Source organism: Diaphorina citri, unplaced genomic scaffold, assembly GCF_000475195.1.
Source record: "Diaphorina citri unplaced genomic scaffold, Diaci psyllid genome assembly version 1.1 scaffold237, whole genome shotgun sequence".
Lineage (NCBI taxonomy): Eukaryota > Metazoa > Arthropoda > Insecta > Hemiptera > Psyllidae > Diaphorina > Diaphorina citri.
In genome coordinates this window covers 95,601-121,030 of record NW_007377674.1, presented here as the reverse complement: position 1 = coordinate 121,030, position 25,430 = coordinate 95,601, and the positions used below count along the sequence as shown (strand labels likewise).

The following is a 25,430-nucleotide window of genomic DNA, read 5'->3' as shown; positions in this document are numbered from 1 at the left end:
TTCTAGTGTTTACTCGTATGTTGGTTAGGACCAGCTTGTTCCACGGTAGAGAGGTAGGTAACGACGTAACGAGGTATCTACACATGTTGATGCATGTAGCCGCTTTCTAAGAGAAGTTGAGAAGTCCGCCGCTCAGTGTATACAGTGTCAACATGATCAGGTGTCACTTTATTTGGCAACTTCGACCCTATCCATCATCTCTACTGGTCGAGAGGGGAGGGAGATTTGAAATTTCATATAATATGTGAAAACAATAAAATAACCAACATTTGAGCTGTTGTTATACATGCTTCATTTGCCACATCCCGAATTCAGCATGCTTTTCACGCCACACGTCTCAAAGAAAATTCACATTTGGAACAAATTCCACATTGTCGTACAGTGTACCTCCTGGTACACCGTTCTTTTTTGCTAAGAGTGATTTTTCAGCGATCCCAAAAGACAAAAGACTTTTTGTTGGTAGTTCATAGGTATTACTTACCTATTTTAATATCAAATGGAGATTCCAAGAACCCTTTCAAGGTTTCAAGTTATGATCGGATTGTTCTTCAATGAAAAGTTGAACTCCGTCAAGTTTTTAATACGTACGTTGTAGGCACATATATTCTTTTTTGGGTTTTTTTTTTTTTTTTTTTTTTTTTTTTTTTTTTTTTTTTTTTCATTGCTTGAAAATAAAGAGAGAAAAAAACTAAAGAACTCTTTTGTCAACACAAATGATTGATGATCCCCATTGAAGTGTTACGACACGTCAAGTACATTGTGTAGGGCACTCGTTACATGAAATTGGGGCAGACGAGAAATGAAAAAGCCAAGTAGGTAGCCAATCAAGCCATATTCTCATGTATTCCTAGTTGAGTTGATCGAGGCCTCTAATTATTAGCTTTTGGCGATCGGAGTTTGGCAGCCCTAGCGTGGTTACAATTCGGATGGGTGACCTTCTGGGCAATTGTGTACTGCTAGCTTTTCCTGGCCCACTCGGGCTGGGTGAAGTCCATATGAGAAGACTGGTAGCTTGTCGCCGAATGGGTAAAATGCGCGTTACTTAAAACTATGTACATAGTTAAAACCTTAGTAGTTATACCTTAGGTTACAATAAATTTATTATGACACCCTTGAGCCGGGGCCACAAAGTGAGTTTAAACTCCACTTCAAGTTTAACTCTCGGATTGAGCAATCTGATTGGTTGATTTTTAAAAATTTCAGAAAATCAGATTGCTCAAACCGAAATTAAAACTCAAACGGACTACTCATTTCGTGGTCCTAAAAAATTTTTACCTTCCATTCCCAACATAATCTCTGTTTTGTTTCCAGTCATGCGAAAGGCATTCCAGATGTTTGACACTGCTAAGACCGGGTTTATAGACACTCTGAAGATCAGTACTATTCTCAATACCATGGGACAACTGTTTGATGACACGGAACTACAGGCTCTCATTGATGAAAATGACCCGGATGGTAAGAGTGATGCCGTTTTAGTAGGTCCCTGGTTTGATTCCCCATAGAATTGATGTTTTTCCGGCTTGGACTAGGACACACCACAACACTAAAACAAGACTAATATGTTTTAAGGCCCAGTGGTCAAGAGCACTGACTCTCAACCCGGAGGTGCTGGGTTCGAATCCCGGTCAGGGTGGAAATTTTCTAACCAGACTTGGATAGGTAAGAGGGACTGAATATTTCTTTGTGTGTTTTCTCTACAATGTTCAAATCCTTTCCTTTACTCTTTTGTTTTCCACAGCTACAGGCAAAGTCAATTTTGACGGTTTCTGCAGGATAGCCACTCACTTCTTGGAAGAAGATGATGCTGAAGCCATGCAAGAAGAACTCAAGGAAGCTTTCAGACTTTACGACAGAGAAGGTAAACAGTCGTCCCCAACGAAGAACCAACCATTGACCATAGTCTAGTATCGACCCAAGAGAAAATAACCATGCTAATTAATAGAAGTGTCCTCAACGTAGCCTTGACCATAATGTCGTCCCTCGCAGAAAATGAAGGAATTAAGCACAAGTATTTTTTCTGCAGTAGTCGATGGTGAAAATTTCTTTCAGCACAGTTGTGTATTTCCAATGCCCCAAATTAGCTTCCTAATGGTTACCCCTCCTCCCTTTTCAGGCAACGGATATATCACAACGGCTACATTGAGGGAGATTCTGGCAGCCCTGGACGATAAACTGAATCCGGAAGATCTGGATGGCATCATTCAGGAAATCGACACGGATGGATCTGGTACAGTGGACTTCGATGGTAAGTTGCAAGTTGCTAATCGGATTTCCAATGATTCTGGGGCCTCATTTTGAAAAATTTTCCCACTCAATCATTACGTAGGTATCTACTGTTCCACTAAAGGTAATAAAGGGGGGATGAAGATGAGACGTTTAATTTTACTCGTAGTAGGTATTTGCTGAAAAACGACAAACTCCTTATGTGAAACATCAAAATATGCAACGTGCTCTGTAACGTCAATTATTGCATGTAGCATAAGTAAACATACCAGGGGTTTTATTGTTTCACGAAACATGGATTTTGTTTCGTAATGAAGTCACGAGACGAGATTTCAAGTCTCGTTTCTTACTCATGTAGGTATTTGCTTTGTAATAGTTTGGTGACAAATTGAGTTTCTAACAAATTACGCCTTTTATATGAAGAGTAGTTCAATGTAATCTCGGCTTAAATCTATGATTTCTCTCGTTTGCTTTTAGAATTCATGGAAATGATGACTGGAGAATGAAATGATTCATGCTGGAAAGAGGACCAAAATGAGCACCAACAACACCGTCTTATTATTATTTATACACACAGACAAGTTTATTCATTAAGAAAAAATGACTAATGAATCAAAATGAAATAATTATTGTTTAGGTATGTACAAAAACATTAATCCTATTTTGTAAATAAAAGCTTTTTAAAAATAATAAAAATTAAATTAAAAAATGTAAAATGAAAATATACAAATAATATAAAATATGAAATCAAAATATTAGAAAAACATACATAAGAAAGGGACAAATCACTTGTAGTGTTTTCTTTCGAATGTGGAAAACCCAACGGCATATTTCACCCTTCTTTTTCCATGGTGATTCCAACATTCAATAATGAAATCACGAAATATGATAGTACGGATCTGATATACATACAAAGGTATTGGGGAAGTTTGATATACCAAGGTATAAACCTAGTCAAGAATTCAAATTGTTGCTTTTACGGCAAAAATGTATTCTTTATTTGGAAGTTGTGTGAACTGATCACATTACTGGTTGAAATAAAATGCTACAAAGTGAAATTTCAAGAGCCTAAAACTATCTGATTTGATCATTTGGAAACAAACATGAAAGAATGGGTCTCAAAAGGTTTGATCAAGTTGTAAATATAATAATATAATGAAACATGTGTCAATTAGTTTTAGTTGACATTGACAAACCAAAGATAATATGAGGTGCATACCTTCTGCGAAAGTATTGATATAATATTTAATAAGTTTGATCTCATATGGAAACTAAAACCAACTTGGTTATTCCGCTAAGTAGTATTTCTTCCTAGTCTAGGTATCGTACGTACGATTAATAGTTCCTATTTAGGTGCTGGGTCAACACGAGAACATCAGGAAGTAACCCTTTGAAACATTTGCAATCGAAGAACGAGTACAAATTTTTATCGATGGTGGTTATCAAACCCGGGACTTTCGGCATGGCAAGCACTGGGCTATCCGTGCTCCCTAACTTTAACTTGCGTAAATGCGTAATCTTGATGGAAGATACCTACTGTCAATCACACATACATATTTATCTCTTTGTTAGGGGTCACTTGACACTTCATGAGCTCATCATTCATTCATCGCTTACCTCTCTGAAGCTGATTTTGTTGTCGTTATCTTCATCAACTTCCTTGATCATGGCCTTCAGTCCCAGGTGTGTTTGTGGCGCTCCCAGCTTCTCCATCATACGCTTGAGTTCTTCCAAATCGAGAAATCCATCCCGTCCGTCGTCATATCTGTGAACAAAACCAAGAATTGGTTTTATCTGACTCGGAATAGAAATTTCCGGGAAAATAACATATTATAAACAGCAAGTGAAATACCTCTAGGATCACATTCTATCTGTGTTTGGCTAATGATTAGGATAAGCATTTAATTGGCTGCCAAGTAGGCAGATACAAGTCAGGTAATTAGACTTTAGACTTCTTATCAATAACTGGATCATTTCGAACCAGTTTACTACAGAAAGGAATGGTATGTGTAAACACTGCACTTATTAAGAAGGTGTAAAAAGTGAGTAAAAGTTGATTTGAGAGAATAAAGTCATTCACAGATTTAATGAAAGTGTGGAAGGAAAGACCTTTGGAATTCATTATTCATACAGGTACCTAGTAGTATTATCTAATAATTGCCTTAGAAAGGCATTCATCTCAAGGCAGTCTCGGTAAGTCGGAACATAGCCGGAGGCAAAGTTCTTACATTGCAGAATACCTACTCATATTTTATGTACTTTAATTCAATCGAAATTCTGAATCATGTGGGTTCATAGTTCGGATTTACTTCTATAGATAATCAACATTCTCTTTTTGAGCAGTTTTTTATGGACTTTTTTGTCGTTTGCTTCAACTTTAATTTCCGCTTTGAGAGATTAGCCAGTTTAGTCTAATAAAATTCATTATTTAATGTCACATTCATATTTCATGTGAATATTTTTTATTCTATCTAGTACAAGTACTACATGATGAATGTTCTGTAACAAGAGGTTGGTACAACAAGTACAGAATATTGTGACTGCACCCTCCGTCAGTGAACACAAGTTTGGTATAAAATGGTTTTAATTTTACAAAGATTAATTTCCTTTGTTAACATATCCATTACTAGATCGGGACAGGTGTTGTGAGTTCTACGTAAGTTGTCATTGTGATGAGAAATTCCGGAAATAAACAATGTTGCAAAACTAGAAACAGCATGACGGAGGGGGGGATCAAGTTTCCATACTTGCATGTGTCATAACATGGCATAACACAGTGAAAATCTATCGGTCGGTAACTGAATACCGCAGAGTCACAATAGAACCTTACGTCACAAAGTCACTGAGCTCTGACGGTCGTCAGTCACTTGAGTGACGGTACAAGCTCTCACCCGTCAGCTATCAAATGTCACTGCTTACCTACTGTCAACCGTCACTTAATACTTCAACCTACGTACGATTTTATGTTTACCATTAACTAACATGGTAGGTAACTATCATTATAAACAACATGACCTTAGTCATTATTTACCACAGTAAGTACCTTGGTATGGGTACAATATTGTTTAACATTCATGTGCTAGTAGAACCTTATTACCTCTGGAATAACATATTTAATGTATAATGAGAGTAGGTACCTACATGACATAATAAATAATATGTGACCATTCCTCATGTTATATAAGAAGAATTTGAGAATTAGTCAGTTGGCAAAGGTAGCCAACCAATCGACTTTGACCTTCCAAGAAGTAGACGTTTCAAGACTTCAACCTGGATGCTCGTATGAATGACATGTGACTGAGTGTGGTAGGATTTGCGGAGTTCCTTCAAAGATGATATCCTAATCCTTTGCCACTAGGAGTGATACGCAGATTCTACAAGAGGAACTAGCCACTCAACCGTTGTGGTCAAACAACTTTTTGGAAACTTTGTATAAAATTATAAGAAACAAAGAAGATTCCTTGCCAATCAGTCTCAAATTCTTTGAGTTCCTATTTAATTCTTCTTAGAAAACATCAACAAGAAAAGGACATCAAACTAATATGTATCTAAGTAATGTCCTCATGAAGTGTTGAGATTTTGGTTGAAAATTAACCAGTGAGGACGGAAACATTACAAGGCGTAGAAAGATGTGAAGATATTATCCTCTAATTTGGAGAAACAAAAACGAGACGTACAATAATAACAAGATAGCACATGTACAGGAAGACAAGGAACGTGCTTGTAAGTTGAGATTACACAAAACAATACTGGCAAAGCCAATAGGAAACAAATGAAACACTGCGTGATGTGCCTATAATTGAGGACAACAGTCATGGACCTTATCCAAGATGACATCTCTGACGATCTGAAGAGAATATTCCCACAGTGGTTTATTTGTTCACAGGCAAAAACTGAAAACTTATCCAGCCGGAGGTAGGAACCGTTCTTTGAAAATTTAAGAAGAATTCTGTAATTTAATGGAATACTGACGAAAGAGACGTAACCACATCAAGGCCGCTTTCAAGGTCGTCGCCATATAAGGATACTTCCAAGTAGGCATAGGAAATCGGAAGATGTTACTACAATTAGAAGACGACCAGGTACTCCTCTTAGATAATCGCATAATATCTGGTCATGTTACCACATAGGTGATACTAACTATACGTTACCAGAAGATATCTATGCCATCTGAAACCTGTTCATCATTAAACAACGCTCTTGGCAAATTATTTGGAACATCAGTGTTATATCCGCTAATGATGGGACCTAGAGCAGCTCATACACTGGACGTTAGGATGTTCAATCTTCAATATATTTTGTACATCTTCTGATCTCCTTTTCTTTCTCTTGGTGTTAATTATGCAAGCTGAGAGAAAGATTAGAAGTAAGGAGAGAGTGATAAAAGGGGAGACAAGAGCAAGAAGAAAAGAGAGAGTTCTTCTTTTGATGAACATCAGGAGTACCTTTCTTTTATTGTTTGGGTGTAGGTACAAGTACATATCTTGGATTTCATCATTTGCCTTATTAACAAATTACAATTAGAGGACTTTCAATTCGACAGTATGAATTATTGAAAATTAATTTTCAACCAATAAAAGAAACTAAACTATACAATTGTGAAAAATACCAAACGTGAAGTACGTTACAGTTGAAATATTCTTCGTTATTGGTTTTGCTTGCAGCAAGAAATGTCATTGTTTTTTGTGTTTCGCAAGAACTATTGTAGAAGAATACAATGAAAGCTGCTCAGACGATGATGATAGATTGACTCAACGTTATGAAACCAAGGCACCTAATGAAAGGTTGAGCTTTGTTATTTCCAATGATAGGTACCATGAACAATACCTAGTAAATAAACAAGAGATCATTAATAAGTTCGCTGATCCGTTCATCAGAATACAGCTCTGTGTAGTCTGTCCATGTATAGTTATTTCTATTTCTACATACACAGTTTCTGTCCATTTCTGTAAATGTACGTTAAAACAGGGAGTCCAGGATAGTACCACAAATCATGGATATTTGGTATGTCAATTAGTGAGCGGAATTGATATTGATAGACATAGTTAAGTTTGTTGAATGGACACGATTTGAGCGTACATTCGTCCATATATTCTGGGCACCAGGTAAAATGTAGATCCTATCAATTGATAGCTGTGGCACAATTTAAATTCGACCAGTTCACACTTTCGATTCCCGAAAGATCACAATGTGTGATTGTTCAGGTGAATGTATGGCGGAAGTTCAAATCTTGGTGGGTTTCGTTCATTTTTTTGAATTGCTCCCGTTCTCCCTCAAGTAGATTACTTTCACTCCTCCCTCGGGCTTTTTGTAACACGCCGGGCTATTGTGTATGTGTGATTTATGAATGGACCATTAAAGCACGACTCCAGACCCAGACTTGGATAATTAAAAAATATGTTTGGTGATTGTTTCTGTATGCGTACGGCCGTGCCGGATTGTGGCTATTAGGCATCATTGTACCTATGTTAGGTATGCTCTTGTTAGATGGTATTGTAGTCTTAAAGATGATTATGGTACCTACCTACCTTCCCTACAAAATCATATACCTAATTTACCATGTCCTTTTATTACAGACGATTCATTCTCATGCTAGTTATTCTAGTTACCCACAAAAGCGTTCAAGTTTCAAAGGCTGTTCTGCCAAAGGCGCTTCTGAAGATTTTATGACATTCAGAAAACAAATTGAATGATTTGCCTGCGCCATAGTCAAAGCTGATACTTCTAAGATTTCATTCATTGTAACCCTGAAAAGTGTTTGAATTTTCATACCTACGCATAATGACAATCATGGCGAATGAATCTAATGATATAAATAATAATTCAAAATATAGACCCTACATCTGGACCATTAGTCATCAAATGCAAAGTTGGAAAAGTCAGGACCAAGGCACCTCGGGCTATTATGTAAAATACGTTTATTCATTCGCAAACGTGCGATCTCATGTTACATGATCTATGCAAGATATGAGTGTGAATTACAATACAAAGCTCATCCGTGATGTAAACTTCACATCCTGGGTCTACGGAGATTACTTTCTTCCCATGGGATCTTCAACCTATCGTGTGCTCTAATAATGTCTACATAGTGGATACATTTATGTTATTTCTATACCCGTGGATATTTGTGTTATTTCTACGTCTAATATCTATTCTTCTTCCAAAGTCCCATTACATAACGTGGTTACATTGACAACGTGTTAACTTTGGATTAGCTGTGATTAGGGATTGAGACATAGTCCGTGCCGTTGAGTGAGAGTACTAAGTTGACACAAGTGTATATATCTATTGAGACAATAAATAGAAAACCAATCTTAGTAGAGGCAATGAAAAAGTGTTACCTACATTTTGCCTGTACCAGCTTTTCCTTCAATAAAAGAAATATTCATAAAAAATGGCGGCTTCTTATTTCTAGTATCATCCGGTATACAAAAGTGATCATTTCACATTTCCTAACTAAGTTAGTAAAAGTTCATTTTCTATGTCTAAACTCTGAATGCACATTCATTTAAACTTGTTTCTAGGATTATGATGGGTACTAGATGTCCCCTGTCATCTTAACATATGTAGCGTAGACTTGAAATAGGATTTCTATATTTTCTAGCATCAATGCTGGCTGAGGATTTGACCCCCCTGAGTACTTAATTACTTTAATAATTGGAATAATGCCTACATTGCCTACAATAGAACGAATATACATAGTTGACAAGTACCTACATTAAGACCTATACATTGGTACGTATTTACATATTAGTAGACAATTTCGTCTTCAGTTCAGAGTTATCATTAAAATCTATCACCAAATACCTACTTTCACATGGGCTTGAAATCAACGACTTTCGTATGTTCTTATGAAATCTACCATAGACCATCTATTAATAGACCGATAATTTTAAATCGATTTGCGCTTAGCGCCAAATAAATCGATTTAATTGTGTGACTCCTTCATAACGTAAGACGAGGCAGTAGGAATAGAATGTAAAAGTGCAAACTCTAAAAGGCACCTTTCTAAAACTTACTCGAGCCCGTAACTTCTTTGGAGAAAGCAAAATTTCCCTCTGATCTTTCAGCCATCTCGAGTAAACCCGAACTTGCAAAACTACATCAGTTTGCCAAGATGCTGCGTAGATTAATTACATAGATATGTACCTAGGTGCAAATTAAATTCCTAATTTATTCACATCCCAGATTCTTATAGGCTGTTCGTCTGTAAGCATTATATGTGAACCACCAATAAGGCATTCTACATAGGTTTATTCAACATACGGCGCTATTCCCTATTAACATGGCATTACCTACTTACAAACTTGAATTATGTTGAACATAGCCACCTGGATAGTTGTAAAGCCATTACATAAACGAGTATGTGTAGAATTCTCACTGGAAGCGAGTTTATAATCAGACCTACTGAATCCAACCTGATAAAACTGCTTCATCAAAAAACTCTCGTGGTGGATTTCAGCAAAGTTCCGAGAGGAATTCCTGATTAATTTTACGGAATCAGGTAGGTTGATAATTATTTGAATAGATATTTACAATTGCCTACTTTTTTATGACTAGGAAAGGAATGTGATAATTTTATTGGTGACATATGGAAATGAATGAAGTGCGTGACTTTATCAAAATACCTATGCGAGTATTGTCATTTAAGATGGTGACCTATGCGAGTTGTAGATACATATAACCTAAAGGCGCGGAGCGGCCACAGCACAAGCTTCTTTCTACTTTGAGGAAGTTGCTATATTTTCAACTTCGTTTTTACTTTTTTATGTTTTTAAAATCTGCTTTTCCAAGTTCAAAGATTTCGTCTAACACAGTAAGAGGTACACAGAATCATCCCGTAGGTAAAAACCGTACTGCCAGACCGGATATCCCTAGTTAAACACATCAAGCATATGTACACATTTGTGATCTCAATTGATGTGGTCTCTTTAAATCCTCGCGGAGGTTGTGATGAATAATGATGATTTGAGGAAAGATGAGTTGATAAGCCATAAATATCGTCAATCTCCGTTGGTAAAATGAACATTTCATTATGTTATTAAATCGAATTGATATCGTATCTAGATACGTAGGTAGGTAATTCTAAATTGGTACGCTAAATGTGCTGAGTGTAGGTACGAGTATGACACACATGTGATATTCCCTCACATGTTCTCCTAGGATACCTTGGAATCTCTAGATTACTGCCTGAATAATTTTGAGCATTTTAACAATTTGCGTGCCCAAGCAAAAAAGGTGTAATTTCCCCACAGGCCCCCGTGTCAGTCAATAGTGACTAACGGAGCCTATTCGGACTTTGTGGTGTCAGTCATATATGACTAACGTGGCACTCAAAGTGTTAATATGTACTATGTAGGTATGTTTAATTTTGATAGAATCTCCTGGATATCAATACTATGATTATTGAGTATTTCATTAGATCTACAACATCACAAAATATACTGAATCCCAATCTGGCCATGGATTTTGTTTCAGTGGAGCACCCATTAGAAATTTGTCCAGAAAACGGAAGTTATAGCAAATTTCAACAACAATTGTCTCATGAATGCAATGAAAATTTTAAAATTTCATTTCCATATGTTACAAGTAATTGAGGGCAAGAATGAGTGCCGGAATTAGGAACTGTGCATTTGGAATTTGTTCAAATTAATGGAAACCATAGCAGTCGACAATGCAATCAGGCTGTCATGCTACAAATTAAATTTTTAGCTGAATCAAAGAGATACATTTGAAGAGGAAACATGGCTTTATCAACAGTGGGTTTGGGGATAGCATAGACAAATCAGGAAAAATGTATGTGCACTTGTGCATGAGTTGTACCTATTGGATAGCCACGGCATAACTATAAAGTGTCGGCACTCTAAAGGTTAAAGCAGGATATACGGGCCCCACTGGTACAACCCCACAGTCTATAGACTCTATGGTTACTCCTAGCGTCCTAGCACACCGTGAGCCAATGGTTGAGCCCACTATGCAACTATGCTACACTAATAACACTGCTCTGTTCACTATGATTCATCGAGTATGATTGCAGTGGAAGAACTTTAGAGTGACCATGAAACCATTGAGATGACATTTCCATAACCTTCATTGCAGAGTGCAGTTGAGTGGAATAACAAGTATACTAGAATTGAACCCGAGATCTATAGCATGTGTCACTATAATATTGCTGATGGTAGATATTCAAATAGGTTCGTAATTCCGTGTTTCGTCTATATCTAAAGTGTCTTGTTTACACTCTCATTTAGAAGATTGAGGAGTAGTTTACTTATCTTATCTTTGTTTACACAGCTATGGGTAGGAAGGTAGGTCAAATCAGTGACGCACAGATAGATTACTTTAGACATAAAAAACATCATGATATTTAAAATAACTTACCTTACGCCCTAATCAATATCAAACTCAACTTTTGGAGGCCTTGACTTTCAAAATGTTCTGAGTAGAATGAAACTAAGTATTAACATTGATAAGCAAAATCATATAGCTATGCTATAAAGATCAGTTAACAATAGGGTAGATATCAAAGGACCACCCACATACGAGTATGTAAATACTAAATTTAAGCATATTGACTACCTATTCAAAAGCACGTTCCATTCATTTGTCGAATGATCAATTGACCATTCATAAATAGTGGTGGGTATCTATCTACATATTCAGGTAGGTACTGGCCATTTGCTCTTTGTTTAATGTTTATTTTGGCATGATGTGTGAGTGGTAAATATGTGCATTGGTCATCAAATTGCCCATATCAACACAATCCTACAGTCTACAGTATCTATCATTCTTTTTTGTTTAGCCAACATTATGCTGATTACGCTCATATTGATCATATTTACTGTGGGTATCTACCTACTTACTTATGCTGACACATCATTGTAGGTACTGGCCATTTGCTCTTTGTTTAATGTTTATTTTGGCATGATGTGTGAGTGGTAAATATGTGCATTGGTCATCAAATTGCCCGTATCAACAATCCTACAGTATCTATCATTCTTTGTTGTTTAGCCAACATTATGCTGATTACGCTCATATTGATCATATTTACTGCGGGTATCTACCTACTTACTTATGCTGACACATCATCATTTCTCATTGTCATTTTTTGAATGAAAGAAAGTGTCTTGTGATGTATCATATTAGGACTCAATAAATTGATGAGCATTAAATATTTATTAGGTAGCTAACAAGACTTTCACTGATATGTTCATGTCGATATGAAAACAGGCATGCGACTTTATGGTGGCATACCTATTGTTTATTTGACAAGGTTTCCAATTCATACACTAATGGTAAGAGACATTTCAGATAATGATAGTAGTCTACATATCAGTTCGAGCGACAAATTCACTCTTTGTTCCATGTTTCATATTGATTCAACTGATTGATTTTGACAAACCTCAAAGATCATTGTCCAGTCAGTGGTTTTACATTTCTGGGTAGATGTAGATATGTAACTACTTTAAGAAATTCTCACCGTTTACATGTGCTTGCTTGCCTGAAAAGTTGGTCAAATCTGAAGACCGCAATGTGAAAATATTGAGTTTGGTCTCCACATTAGAGTTACCTAACCAAGAATTTCTGTACCAAAAGAAACTTGCGCTGCTCTACAAAGGTGGTAATGAGTAATGTAATAGGTGTAATGATTAATAATAACAATAATAAATACTAAGTATGGATAAGGGAGAAAATTCGGCCTAACAGTTTTTCATGTGAGTAGATTTTGTCCTGGAGTTCTGATTTGACCCTGTACCCTGATGTAACCCGAGTTCCTGGATGATATATCACACTCACACATATGAAATATGATTCATTCCTTATCAATTCAACTTGTTATCACTTGTTATCAACATCTCACACCAGAGTCCACTCGATGGCGTTATACACAGAATAACCGAATAACGAAACCATTACTCGGAATTCTCGGGGACTGTAAACTTGTTAGTTGCTACATATCATATCGTCAATAACACCTGCCATCAGAATTAGGAACCATGTGTTTAGCAATGCAAAGTGCGCTCTTTTCGATTAGGATGATTTTGGAGACAAATAAATGAACGTTTTCTCATTTCCAGTAACAGGAAAGCTCAAGTAAAATCACGGACAGATAATTTTTTGTAGTTTAGTCATAGATGGAGGAAAATGACTCATTATTATCATATTATTCATTACATCATTACTATTCAACCTGACATAGATTAATGTGAAATCAATTTGATAGAAATACTTATCACTTGGTCCTTGGTCAACAATAAGCTAGAAGGCCAAAGGTTAAGGCTATAAGCTAGACAGCGTTGATAGAAATACTTATCACTTGGTCCTTGGTCAACAATAAGCTAGAAGGCCAAAGGTTAAGGCTATAAGCTAGACAGCGTGAGGTTTTGAGGTTTCAAGTTGCAAAGGATCAGTGCACTTGGTTCTAATTCAAAGTTCAAGGTGGACTTAGGAAACTCGAACATAGATAGCAATTTGGACTACGAAATAATAGCTAAAGGTCCACTCCACAGGCGTATGATGTGACATGAGCGCGTGAGCCTCTGTTGGACGATAAGCTATTGGGCAATTTCCACCATATTGAGCAATAAAAACCCAATTATGAAACTGTTGCCTTTCACAAACGAAAACTGCCAGATAAGTGTCAGTGGCTTGTGTTCCAAGTTATAACCTTTATGGAGTTATTATTCTTCATCATGGAGATAATTTCCTAACATAAATTAAATAATTCACCTTTTACCCTACACAATAATAATTACATATTGATATGATATGTAACAATGTAATACATGCAAAAGTAGGTAAATACATGGCTATAAGTATGTTAATTGAGAAATGAGAACCCATTATTTTTCCCTTGCATGGTTATGGGAAAAATTATTTTCTTAATAAATTAATTAAAACTTATTGATCATTCAATTAACATATTATTATTGAATATGATAACACACGTAGGTAGGATAACACACGTTAAGAACATTTTTCCCAACACAATTCTAATGTGAGACAACAGTCCACAATGAAACGCCCGAGTGATGGTAGCTCATGTAAAACACACATAATTGTGTAAACGTGATGTTGATAAACATATTAAATGATCCGTGTAAGTGCGCGCAGTGGGATAATAAGATACAGGTGATGAAGTATCCACAAGATTAATAAAACAATTAACAATACGACTTGAGATTAATTAGTAAGCCAGACGAATGAACAAAGCGTAAACACTAAAAACACAGAAGACATTAATGTTATTAATTAGAGACAAGCAAGAACATTTGCCAAACACACAAAGTCTTGTTTGTACCATGGGAAAACAAAATACTCGTTAGAACGATAGGACGAGATTGATTATTCACTTGCACTCGAACTCAAGTAGTCTGTTAATTAGAGACAAGCAAGAACATTTGCCAAACACACAAAGTCTTGTTTGTACCATGGGAAAACAAAATACTCGTTAGAACGATAGGACAAGATTGATTATTCACTTGCACTCGAACTCAAGTAGTCATACACTAATCTAGGCTCTGTTCCTGCCAAAGCGTAAACACTAAAAACACAGAAGACATTAATGTTATTAATTAGAGACAAGCAAGAACATTTGCCAAACACACAAAGTCTTGTTTGTACCATGGGAAAACAAAATACTCGTTAGAACGATAGGACGAGATTGATTATTCACTTGCACTCGAACTCAAGTAGTCTGTACATTGTTCAGAATTGTCTCCAGGATCGACAAGACGACTATCAACTGACGAAACATCCTCATCATTTGGCTCAGCAGACCAGTTGTCCCATTCTCCTGTTGGGAAGTCACTGTATGTCTGATACTTGTTGGTCCAAGCCTTGTAGAACTTCTCAGTACTGGATAGCTCCAATTCTCTATCCACGTAACTCAAGTGTTTCTCCTCATCCGTTATAGCATACTCACACACTGGACAAACTTTAGGAGTCTTCTGGACCAGACGGAAGTATTTGTCCAGGCACTTGGAGCAGAACCAATGTCCACAGATGACGGACACTGCATCTTGTACCACCTTGCAGCATAGTTTACATTTGATATCAATGTCCGCAGAGTCCTCCTCAAGATCACAAGTTTCACATTGGAGATTATTATTAGTTTGCTCTCCCATCGTGGAAAATACCTAGTTGAGGTGTTGAGGAGTGGTGAGGATGGAAACTTTCCAAGCCAATAATGTGATAAATCTCATTGAACTTTATTGCCTCTTCAGCAAGAATAGAATTTCTAGCCAGAAAACCAACCAAGGTAGTAAACTCTGTGGGGGTTTTGGTGTGGGAATCAGAACTATGGGTAACTAGGTTGTACCTACTTACATATCTAAGTACAAGTATGCCCACTTGCCCATTACCACTGATCAATATTGGACATCAATATCAGGTCAAAATGAAAAGATAATTCACCCCAAGTCAACTCCTGCATAACATTAGGTACCATTTGATTCACTTATGATTGCCTTTCAAGTTGCGCAATCTTTGAATTTTGATGAAATTCAGAATCCACAGAATTTCTTGACAGGTGTAGTAAGTTACGATAACGATCTAGAATCAATAGTTGACTAACTTCATAACTCTCCAGTCATCAGACTCCTTTCATTATTTGAACTTTGAAAGAGTTTGGTGCTGCGGTTTTGGCATAGCTGCCTTATTAGGCGACAAATGACATAGTTATGTATTTGATGGTGAATGGTTCTCATGGAGTTTGTAAAGTTCTACTTACTGACCAGAATTAATTAGTCTGATGACATAAGCTGTCTTCTGGGAGTCATGTGAACTAGACGTTACTGGACCTCTCACTGGTGGGCTCACCTGGAGGCTAGTGTACGAGTGTGCTAAACTGAAGCACTTCTGTAGAACATTTCGAGTCAATGGAAGACCTCTGTTTGTTTTCTGATTGAGTAAGAAGGTAAGAGCTTATCTACTGCTTGTTCTTGTTTAAAAGCGTTGAAACCACTTGGGGAATGAAGGTAAATATAAGAATCAAGTCCTTTTATAAGACAAAAGCAGTGACCTTCATTATGGGGAAGATGGGCAGTACTGGGGTCAGATGGGCGATAAAGGCAAGACAGGGCGTATAGAGATGAGAAATGGAGAGGCTGAGAGCCGTTATAGCGGACAGAGAAGTGGGAAGATGAACAGTAGGATGGAGAGGGGAAAAAAGCCCACCCTGAGACTTAGGTGTAGGGGCAAATAGCCCTAGAGTTGGATTAAGCTTATACGGGAGGGGGGAAGGGTACAGACTACAGAGATGAAGAGCGAGATAAAGCGAGAAGAGATGTGTGCTAAAGATATCAGATGGTCAGGATAGAGGAAATGGAGACGAACAGAGGGAGGGAAATAGAAGAATAATACAAAGTAAACAGCCGATTACATTACTTTCCTTTCTATAGGATAAAGAAGGTAAAAAGAGGAAACAAGAAAAGGAGTACCTACTGAGTGTGACTGGGTGGTATAGGGTGGATGAAAAGGGGGTAGGGGGAGGGAGGAAAAGGGGGGTTTTTCAGGGTGGGAGGACGAGGTAAAATTACGTGAGACGAGGGGTGCAAGAGATGAAATTAGGGAGGCTCGCCCCTCTCTATTTGCAGACTTCAGACAGTTTTTATTGCCAATGCAAGAGACTGAAAAACAACCTGAATATTGATATAATTGTAGGTGTGGTTTTGAGTTTGCACGTGTGTTCGAGAGATTAGCATCAAAGCCCGCAATATTATCAACATTGCTTCTTTGTTGCTATGGTTATTGGACTTATTAGTTATTGTTATTACCTAGACAGGTATACCTACCTACTAATGCTAGGTACCTACTTCTCAAGTCTTCATTGTTATTATGCAAACAATAACTTGTAACTTGTACTGCAAACTTGGTTCCACTTTGCGTGTACAAAAGAGGAGGAAGTGTGTTTCTTCTTTTCCTTCTCCGTGTCTCCCCCCCCCTATTTTCTATTGCTCTCCCACCCCTAATCTTTGTCACACCCTTTATTCTTATAACTATGTATAATGAATTCACAGGAAGTTGAGAAGTTTGAGTAGGATGTGGGGTAGTCAAGGCTATAAAGGGATATTTAGGTACTCGTAAAGAAAGGCATGTACAAAAATCTAGAGGATTTTCCTGTTGGAGAAAATCTAGAGGGAATATTTTAGGTCATCATCTAGCAAGCTAGCAACACTAGCCTAGAGATAAGCTAATAGACACTGACCTCGACATGCGTATTGTACGGCTAGATAACACGCTGGATAAGCAATTAGTCAAGGTAATGTCAATTAGTCAGTGATAGCCACAAGCCATTGAAAACTAAGTACCTGTACGGCTAGATAACACGCTGGATAAGCAATTAGTCAAGGTAATGTCAATTAGTCAGTGATAGCCACAAGCCATTGAAAACTAAGAAGCAAGAAGAATTACAAAAACAAACCCTGTCGCTAGCCTGGTTATCTTGAAGGGTAACTATCAGGTAGACCTGACAGGTACACCTGACAGGTACACCTGATCAGGTCCGCCTTTCAGATCTACCTGATAGTGTGTGTGCTCATCAGATATCAGGTATGTACAGCTGCCAGGCGGACCTTTTCAGCCGTACCTGTCGGGTCCACCTGATAGTGAGTGGCTGGCCTAAGGGTGCGAAGCGACGTTACGTACACGAAACCTACATATGTAAATACCGTCCACTTACCTCTTCTGATATAAACTGGTCGGCTTTATCTTGAAGCTGTGTGGCTTGGCCTCGGAGGAGAAGGTCGAAGTTTTCCTTGACGGCGAAAGTCGGGCCAGGATTGTGAAACCCTTGGCTGATCGGAATCGACAAGGACACTTTGCGATCTTCAGTGACGAAACTGAGGAAATGAACATCAACACATTCAATAAGTATAATTTTATTCCTACATATATTTGTAATTAGGTACTAGAAGGTAAATACAGTAAAACCTCCAAACAAACACCTCTGAAACGGAGACATTTTTATCAGTTTCTTATGGGAAAAACCTCCGAATAGTGGAGGACACCTCTCATAAATGGTGGAGTGTTCCAGACCGAGAGTGTCTGTTATTTGGAGATTTCACAATACATACTTGGGATGGAAGGTATAGGTTAAAGATAGGTTCTTTTTTTTTTTTTTTTTTTTTTTTTTTTTTTTTTTTTTTTTTTTTTTTTTGCTAATCAATAAAATCTTTGGCAAATCAATAACTGTATAGTGTATTATCTTGAGCAAACAAAGAAGGACTATGTTTCGAAGAAGGACCATGGGCCCCGAGAATCCCGAGAAACTAAACTTACTCAATTTTGTCCGGGATATAGGTGTGCAGGGATCGATATGCACCGGCCACCATGTCCGCCAAAGTGGTGGGATTTACGTCGGGATTATATACCTTGGAGTAACCGGATGGCTCAGGTGCTAGCCCGACAGCGGCCACGTACTCTTTTCCTGAAATCGAAATGCAAATATTTTGTTTCTAAAGGTGTGTCCACACATAGTCGACGGCCGTTGATCGATCATTAATCGATGTGCAGGCACTTCAAGGGCACTATTTTAACCAGAGATGTAGAAAATTTTAACATTTTAAGTGATCATCAATAGGTATGATTTTAATTTTTTTATAAACTTGTTGCTCAACTTTATTTTTTTATCAAATTGTTTTACCTATTCTATTATTAGACTAGCCGAAATCCGAAGCGAAGCGACCTTAAGGATTTACTCCGTCGCTTTGCTCCGGATTTCTGCTAGTTGATCGACCATTAATCGATGTGCATCGACGGCCGGTCGACTATGTGTGGACACACCTTTATGCATTTTACCGTTTTACATCGCTCTTAAAACTGAGGTTGTTTTATCGACGCGACAGGAGCATTGAGCTCCATCCGGCGACAAAACCAGCGCCAAATATAATACTTGAGATATTGCCCAAGATACTGTATTGCCTAAGATTCTGCAAAAAGTAAGGACAATGGAGCCAGCCTAGTTAGCTTAGTTGGTAGTGCGTCTGCCTTGTAAGCGCTAGGCCGCGGGTTCGATTCCTGCCCGGGGCGGATTTTATCCTGCTGGGATACTGTTCGTTCTCGGAACGGCTGGCTTTCTCCTATCCTGTCTTCCTTCTCTCTTCGATTTCGGGACGATAAGACCATAGCAGTTACAGTTCCCTCTGTCAAACCTCTTAAAAAAAAAGGACAATGGAGCTTGCATAATTTTAATAACCACTGGGTAGATATGTGGGATGAGACATCTTGGTCTCATATTGTTACCAAGCCGTGTGGTTGTGGTGTGCAATATTGAACTGCACCCAGAGATCGAACCAGCGATCAGTGGAGTAGCAAGAGTGGTCTGTTGATCTCCTTTATCGTGAACTTTTGTAAGAGTAGGATTTGCGCCAGCCTAAACAGCTTTTGCAGATGCGTAACAGACAACTTTGACATTGTACCTAAAAGTAGATTTGTTCCTAAGAATTAGAAATGGCACGTTGTAAGATTTAGGGAATGTAAAGTCCTTACGAAGGAGAGGGAAGATGGAAAGAAAAAGAAAGGGATGAAAGGAAACACCTTATATCTTCCAACCCAAACCATACAAAACGTCGAGAAAAGAAATAACATGATACTAATACAACATAAAAACGAAAAAAAACACCTACTTATAAGGTTAATAACATCTATCTGCTTCCACCGCACCACGCCTCTGACAAACATTGCAAACAAGATTACAAAACGAAATATCGCATAAGCGAGAAAAACATATTGTTAACCTTTACCGGGGATTGAACGTTGAACTCTTTGGTCGATAGATAGAGCAGCTTTAAGATCGCCTCCACACAATATAATATACATAGAAGACCCAAGCTCTGCACAAGTCTGCAAGTTCAGGCAATATATTGGCAAGGTTAAGTGCCAACAGCATGCCAAAGTAGCGTGTGATCACAAAGCTTGGCAACATGAGTGAGATTCTTACAGAACAGGCTGAAATATGTATCGGTTTTGTAACGATTCTAAGGGGAATTGTGGCCAACCTTCCCTTATTTATGACTTTTGCTAGGAACTAATAAATAAAAAGATATTGTAAAAGGTATGAGGAACGGGAGGAACCAGAACTACCAATATCCAATATTGAGAAAGAGGTCGCAGAATTTGTCATGTTGTCAGTGTTAGCATATTGTGGTGTTTGATTATTACAATGCCTATTAGGATTAGTCTCGTGTCCCAATGATTCTGGCTCTGATTCTTCTTTCTATCCCAACAGCTCTACATCTTGCTTCTACCAACGCATATTTCTAGCTCTGGTCTATCTCTTATTAATAAACTGATAAGGTGATTGTGTGATTCGATTCTTCTTAAAAGGAGATGTTGGACTTTTTGATTGTTCGAATGACATCACACCGAAACCAGTATGGGTAAGGTATATGCTTCGTCAGTTTATACGACATACTCGTACCTACGTACCGACATGGACATGCCAAAGGGGTTACGTTACTAATCAACTAATCATCGAAGCATAAAAAATGGACAGATGTAATGAAATTGTGTTGATGATGAATGAAGGGTGCTTTTAATCATTCACACGTAAATACATTCTTCATTATTGTATTCATTATAATAGACATTTAGTCCATTTTTATCTACCCGCATATCAGAGATGAGAGCAGTAGGTAACAATGTATGTAAACTTCTCCTGCGTCTGCTAATACTAAAAATATTAATGCGCCCAAGTAGATAGGTACGTATATTGTAATATGTTAAGTAATTCCACATTAAAACCATCAGACTTTCATCTCATATCCCTATCCCTGGTTAGGACCTACAAAATCCGGAGTATAGGACCAAGAATTAAACTTTTACAAATCGGGGGATCAGAGTTCTCGTCCCTCAAGTGCTTTTGCGTGAACAAAGACCACAGTAGTTGCGTATTTTACTAAAATTTACTTGATAATACGATAATTATTTACAAGAATTTAGCGTTTACAAGAATGACTCAGATGCTACCTGGCTACTGATCTGACGATTACGATATCTTTCAAGTTCTGGGGGATTTCCTGGGTTCACGTGATACTGATCCGAGTAGTTCGGATTGCAGTGAACTATTTAGATGCTTGTTAGCTACTTTTTATTTAGTCCATTTTTATCTACCCGCATATCAGAGATGAGAGCAGTAGGTAACAATGTATGTAAACTTCTCCTGCGTCTGCTAATACTAACAATATTAATGCGGCCAAGTAGATAGGTACGTATATTGTAATATGTTAAGTAATTTCACATTAAAACCATCAGACTTTCATTTTATATCCCTATCCCTGGTTAGGACCTACAAAATCTGGAGTATAGGACCAAGAATTAAACTTTTACAAATCGGGGGATCAGAGTTCTCGTTCCTCAAGTGCTTTTGCGTGAACAAAGACCACAGTAGGAGTAGTTGTGTATTTTACTAAAATTTACTTGATAATACGATAATTATTTACAAGAATTTAGCGTTTACAAGAATGACTCAGATGCTACCTGCTACTGATCTGACGATTACGATATCTTTCAAGTTCTGGGGGATTTCCTGGGTTCACGTGATACTGATTCGAGTAGTTCGGATTGCAGTGAACTATTTAGATGCTTGTTAGCTACTTTTTTGGGGATTGGTAATTTTAGGGGTCTCTCAAAAGCCTCTAAGTGTCCCTCCCGGAGCCGCCCACGCCGTGAGGCTGGATATACGTCAGTGCCCAGTGACAGAATGACACTTGATCTTGAACTACCACTAAAATCGCTTCTCACAAGATCCATCATTGCTATACTTACTCACAAGACAAGCACCGGGAATTACCCTCAGCAAGTAATTCATGTCCAGATAGTCACCAATACTGACAGCAAACACACCCAACTTTACTTAACTTCAGTGATCCATCGGACACTTGTGCATTCAACTTGCTATTACCGCTGGCCAGGGCACTTCAAGGGCACTATTTTAACCAGAGATCTAGAAAATTTTAACATTTTATGTGATCATCAGTAGGTATGATTTTATTTTTTTTATAAACTTGTTGCTCAACTTTATTTTTTATCAAATTGTTCTATTATTAGACTAGCCGAAATCCTTAAGGCATGGCCGTTCATGTCACTCATCCATTTAGTGGTCTTGCTCGGGGTAGCTTGACAAAAACGAAGCGGAAATACCCTTGCAGCATAGTTTACATTTGATATCAATGTCCGCAGAGTCCTCCTCAAGATCACAAGTTTCACATTGGAGATTATTATTAGTTTGCTCTCCCATCGTGGAAAATACCTAGTTGAGGTAGTCAATTTTAGGGGCAAAGCCCTCAGGTTCGACGCCACACCAGTATGAAGTCCGGAAAGGACATGTAAAATTTCTGATAAGGTCATAATTTATTATAGTGAAAACATCTATCTACAAATATCATGTAAACTGTCTTCACAAGTACACAAGTCATCATGGTTTGACAAAAATCTGATCGACCCACATTTGACTAGTGGGAGATATAAATAATTTTAGATACGAACCAGTAAACTTTTCAATAAAAAAATATCGGTGCCAAATTAAAACCTTTGTTTCATTTATTTTACAATTTTGAGCATCCATTCCGTGGTTTTCCTCCATTCTGTATTAACTGTTTGTGCATAATATATGCTGGTCAAACTATAATATAGGATACCTAAACAGTATACACATACATAATGTTATAAGTACACAAAACATACTTATACCACAAACATTATAAGCATAAACAATACTTGTTTTATAAACACAAGGTGACGAGAGGTCTGCCTCCTGTATCTCTGTCTTCGTCCAACCAAGAAGTTCCCAACCTCCGACACAGAACAGACAAAGAGAACGAATGCTTTCGCTTCTGCCCTTTTTCTTCATCCCTTTAGGTGACCTTTGGATCCAGTCCTGGTTCCTGGTCTATGATTTCTTGTCCCTCTTCTTTCTCTTCTCTCTTTATCCTCCTGTCTCCCTACCCCCACTCTCTATTTACCAACTGGTCATTTTTCTGTCCTCTCTATACCCTCTATGTACTTCTCTTCTCCTCTTCTTCGTCACCTTTTCTCGTATTCACAAGGGTCAGCGTTTTTGGTAAGCCTTTTCCAGTCAGTTCTATTTGGCCATTCCTTCTATGAACTAGCCTTTATAATCCAGGCTCCAGAGAGACCTAAAGCCCTTCACAGGAATTGGCCAACCCATGAACCCAAACCCTCTGTGCAGCATATTGAGCACCACTTAACATCAAAGTCATAAACCAGAACGCGAGTACTGAGTCATACATGTTATGATTGCGAGCACATGCTATAACATGCCCATCGTATAGTATGTCTTGTTCGGTATTCCGTGAATACCAACTTCATTGTTTTGTTAAGTGAGCGTTAAATTTCTCGTCAACTTTGTATTGTTTATGTTGAGCGTTCTAAAAACGAGGTTAATATACAACAGAAAATGGTTGTTCTTATGCTGATGAAACTCAACAGTTTCAAAGAATTAGGTAATGCAATGGAATGGAAGTATTTGTTCTTTGTATAATACCAAAGGCATGTCACAGTTTTATACGATAGGTAATCATTGTCATTAATCCCAGTAGCCAATTCATTGTCCTCACGAGGTTGAGAGCACCCCTGCATCCCAAATTTCAAGTCTATAGCCCACAAAAACTTCTATTAAACCGAGAATTGAACCCGAGATCTATAGCATGTGTCACTATAATATTGCTGATGGTAGATATTCAAATAGGTTCGTAATTCCGTGTTTCGTCTGTATCTAAAGTGTCTTGTTTACATTCTCCTATAAAGGGATATTTAGGTACTCGTAAAGAAAGGCATGTACAAAAATCTAGAGGATTTTCCTGTTGGAGAAAATCTAGAGGGAATATTATAGGACATCATCTAGCCTAGAGATAAGCTAATAGACACTGACCTCGACATGCGTATTGTACGGCTAGATAACACGCTGGATAAGCAATTAGTCAAGGTAATGTCAATTAGTCAGTGATAGCCACAAGCCATTGAAAACTAAGTACCTAATTGTGCAATGAGAATACCTTGCAGTCATATTTAACACACAGGTCATTGTATCATTAATGCACAATATATTGCGCAGGATTATCCTAACAGGATTAAAATTACTTGGTTACTTACTTACCAAATAAACAACTTGTACTTAAAAGCCTTGACAATGATATCGGCACAGAGGTGGACACCAGCGTTGAAACTTTCATCAAGGTCATATACCTCACGGCAATTATAATCGAATGAGGGAGATACAAAGTTAACCATGATGTGTCTGTCTACTTAAATAAACTTCGTGACAAATATCCAACATGTGTTGGTGGGAGCACAGACAAAACCAGCGCCAAATATAATACTTGAGATATTGCCCAAGATACTGTATTGCCTAAGATTCTGCAAAAAGTAAGGACAATGGAGCCAGCCTCTCTCTCTCTCTCTCTCTCTCTCTCTCTCTCTCTCTCTCTCTCTCTCTCTCTCTCTCTCTCTCTCTTTCTCTCTCGTAGTCTCTCCCTTGTCTGTTTTCTCTCCCTCTCTCTCTCTTTGTCTGGCACCTAAATACTAAATTGACTCTCTCTCTCTTCCGCTCTCTTTGTCTGGCACCTAAATGCTAAATTGACGCTCTCTCTCTCTCGCTCTCCCTCTCCGTCCTTATTCCCCCTCAAAAGGCAGCCTATAAGTTACAGAAACGTCATTATTCTCCTGTCTGCCTGTCTCCTCTCTGTCGGTCATAGGACCTCATTCCGGGATGGGGTGGCGTTATAGCCTTCCGTCCCCCACAATATACTTTGTAAACAACAACAGAAATAGAGGCCCTATATTATTGATGGAAATAAAAAGGCCATTATAAAGGCCACAGACACATCAATACCGAGTGGAGTTTATATGTTGCGTCATATGACCATAATGGCGTCGAAAATGATAATAATAATGATGATGATGATAATAATATATTCCGAAAGAAAGGGGGTGGATTGTGTATGTATAACTCGTTCTTCGTAAGCTTAAAGAAGGATGGAGTGGGGACTACAACCCCTTTCTCCTGCTTTCCCCTGAGGAGAGAGGGAAGAGAGTAACATACTGGGTTCAACCCATAATTTTCTCCTGAGCTTAGGGCAGGAGGAAGGGGGAGAGGAGGTCATCCCTTTCTTCTGCTTTCTCCAGAGGAGGAAGTGTATGGGAAGGGAAAGCTAGATGGATTCAACCCATAATTTATTATCTCGCGA

General features: G+C 38.0%; 3 protein-coding genes across 4 annotated transcripts; 1 reads left to right on the top strand and 2 right to left on the bottom strand.

The window, feature by feature from the left end:
* The first annotated feature begins 1,290 nt into the window (after nucleotides 1-1,290).
* Nucleotides 1,291-3,504, top strand: LOC103506455 (troponin C). Its single transcript, XM_008470842.3, has 4 exons — nucleotides 1,291-1,455; nucleotides 1,739-1,858; nucleotides 2,114-2,245; nucleotides 2,701-3,504. The coding sequence occupies exons 1-4, from the start codon at nucleotides 1,314-1,316 to the stop codon at nucleotides 2,727-2,729; spliced, it is 423 nt and encodes a 140-aa protein (XP_008469064.1). The 5' UTR covers nucleotides 1,291-1,313; the 3' UTR covers nucleotides 2,730-3,504.
* A 355-nt stretch (nucleotides 3,505-3,859) lies between these two features.
* LOC113466270 lies at nucleotides 3,860-16,249 on the bottom strand. Of its 2 annotated transcripts, none has more exons than XR_003390714.1 (2): nucleotides 11,605-11,853; nucleotides 3,860-3,988 (listed from the first exon to the last, which is right to left on the bottom strand). XR_003390714.1 is itself a non-coding variant. In XM_026821515.1 (2 exons), the coding sequence occupies exon 1, from the start codon at nucleotides 15,348-15,350 to the stop codon at nucleotides 14,892-14,894; it is 459 nt and encodes a 152-aa protein (XP_026677316.1). In that variant the 5' UTR covers nucleotides 15,351-16,249; the 3' UTR covers nucleotides 3,871-3,988; nucleotides 14,848-14,891. The 2 variants fall into 2 exon arrangements, 1 of the variants encoding a protein (XP_026677316.1); XM_026821515.1 differs by lacking the exon at nucleotides 11,605-11,853 and adding an exon at nucleotides 14,848-16,249 and having other exon boundaries at nucleotides 3,871-3,988.
* Nucleotides 15,679-22,462, bottom strand: LOC103506470. The gene is made up of 4 exons (XM_008470858.1): nucleotides 22,366-22,462; nucleotides 18,505-18,652; nucleotides 17,906-18,065; nucleotides 15,679-15,777 (listed from the first exon to the last, which is right to left on the bottom strand). Exons 1-4 carry the CDS (start codon nucleotides 22,460-22,462, stop codon nucleotides 15,679-15,681), a joined length of 504 nt encoding a protein of 167 aa, XP_008469080.1.
* Between the last annotated feature and the right edge of the window lie 2,968 nt (nucleotides 22,463-25,430).

Bases quoted from the DNA above. Each gene is read 5' to 3' on its own strand.
- LOC103506470 (XM_008470858.1), bottom strand. From the start codon at position 22,462: ATGGGAGAGCAAACTAATAATAATCTCCAATGTGAAACTTGTGATCTT. The intron at 18,066-18,504 runs GTAAGTTTAGTT...TCATTTCCTCAG, and splicing joins TATATCCCGGACAAAATTGA to TTTCGTCACTGAAGATCGCA. The intron at 15,778-17,905 runs GTAAGTGGACGG...TATTGATTCTAG, and splicing joins ACCAGTTTATATCAGAAGAG to ATCGTTATCGTAACTTACTA.
- LOC103506455 (XM_008470842.3), top strand. From the start codon at position 1,314: ATGCGAAAGGCATTCCAGATGTTTGACACTGCTAAGACCGGGTTTATA. The intron at 1,859-2,113 runs GTAAACAGTCGT...CTCCCTTTTCAG, and splicing joins CAGACTTTACGACAGAGAAG to GCAACGGATATATCACAACG. The intron at 2,246-2,700 runs GTAAGTTGCAAG...GTTTGCTTTTAG, and splicing joins TGGTACAGTGGACTTCGATG to AATTCATGGAAATGATGACT.
- LOC113466270 (XM_026821515.1), bottom strand. From the start codon at position 15,350: ATGGGAGAGCAAACTAATAATAATCTCCAATGTGAAACTTGTGATCTT.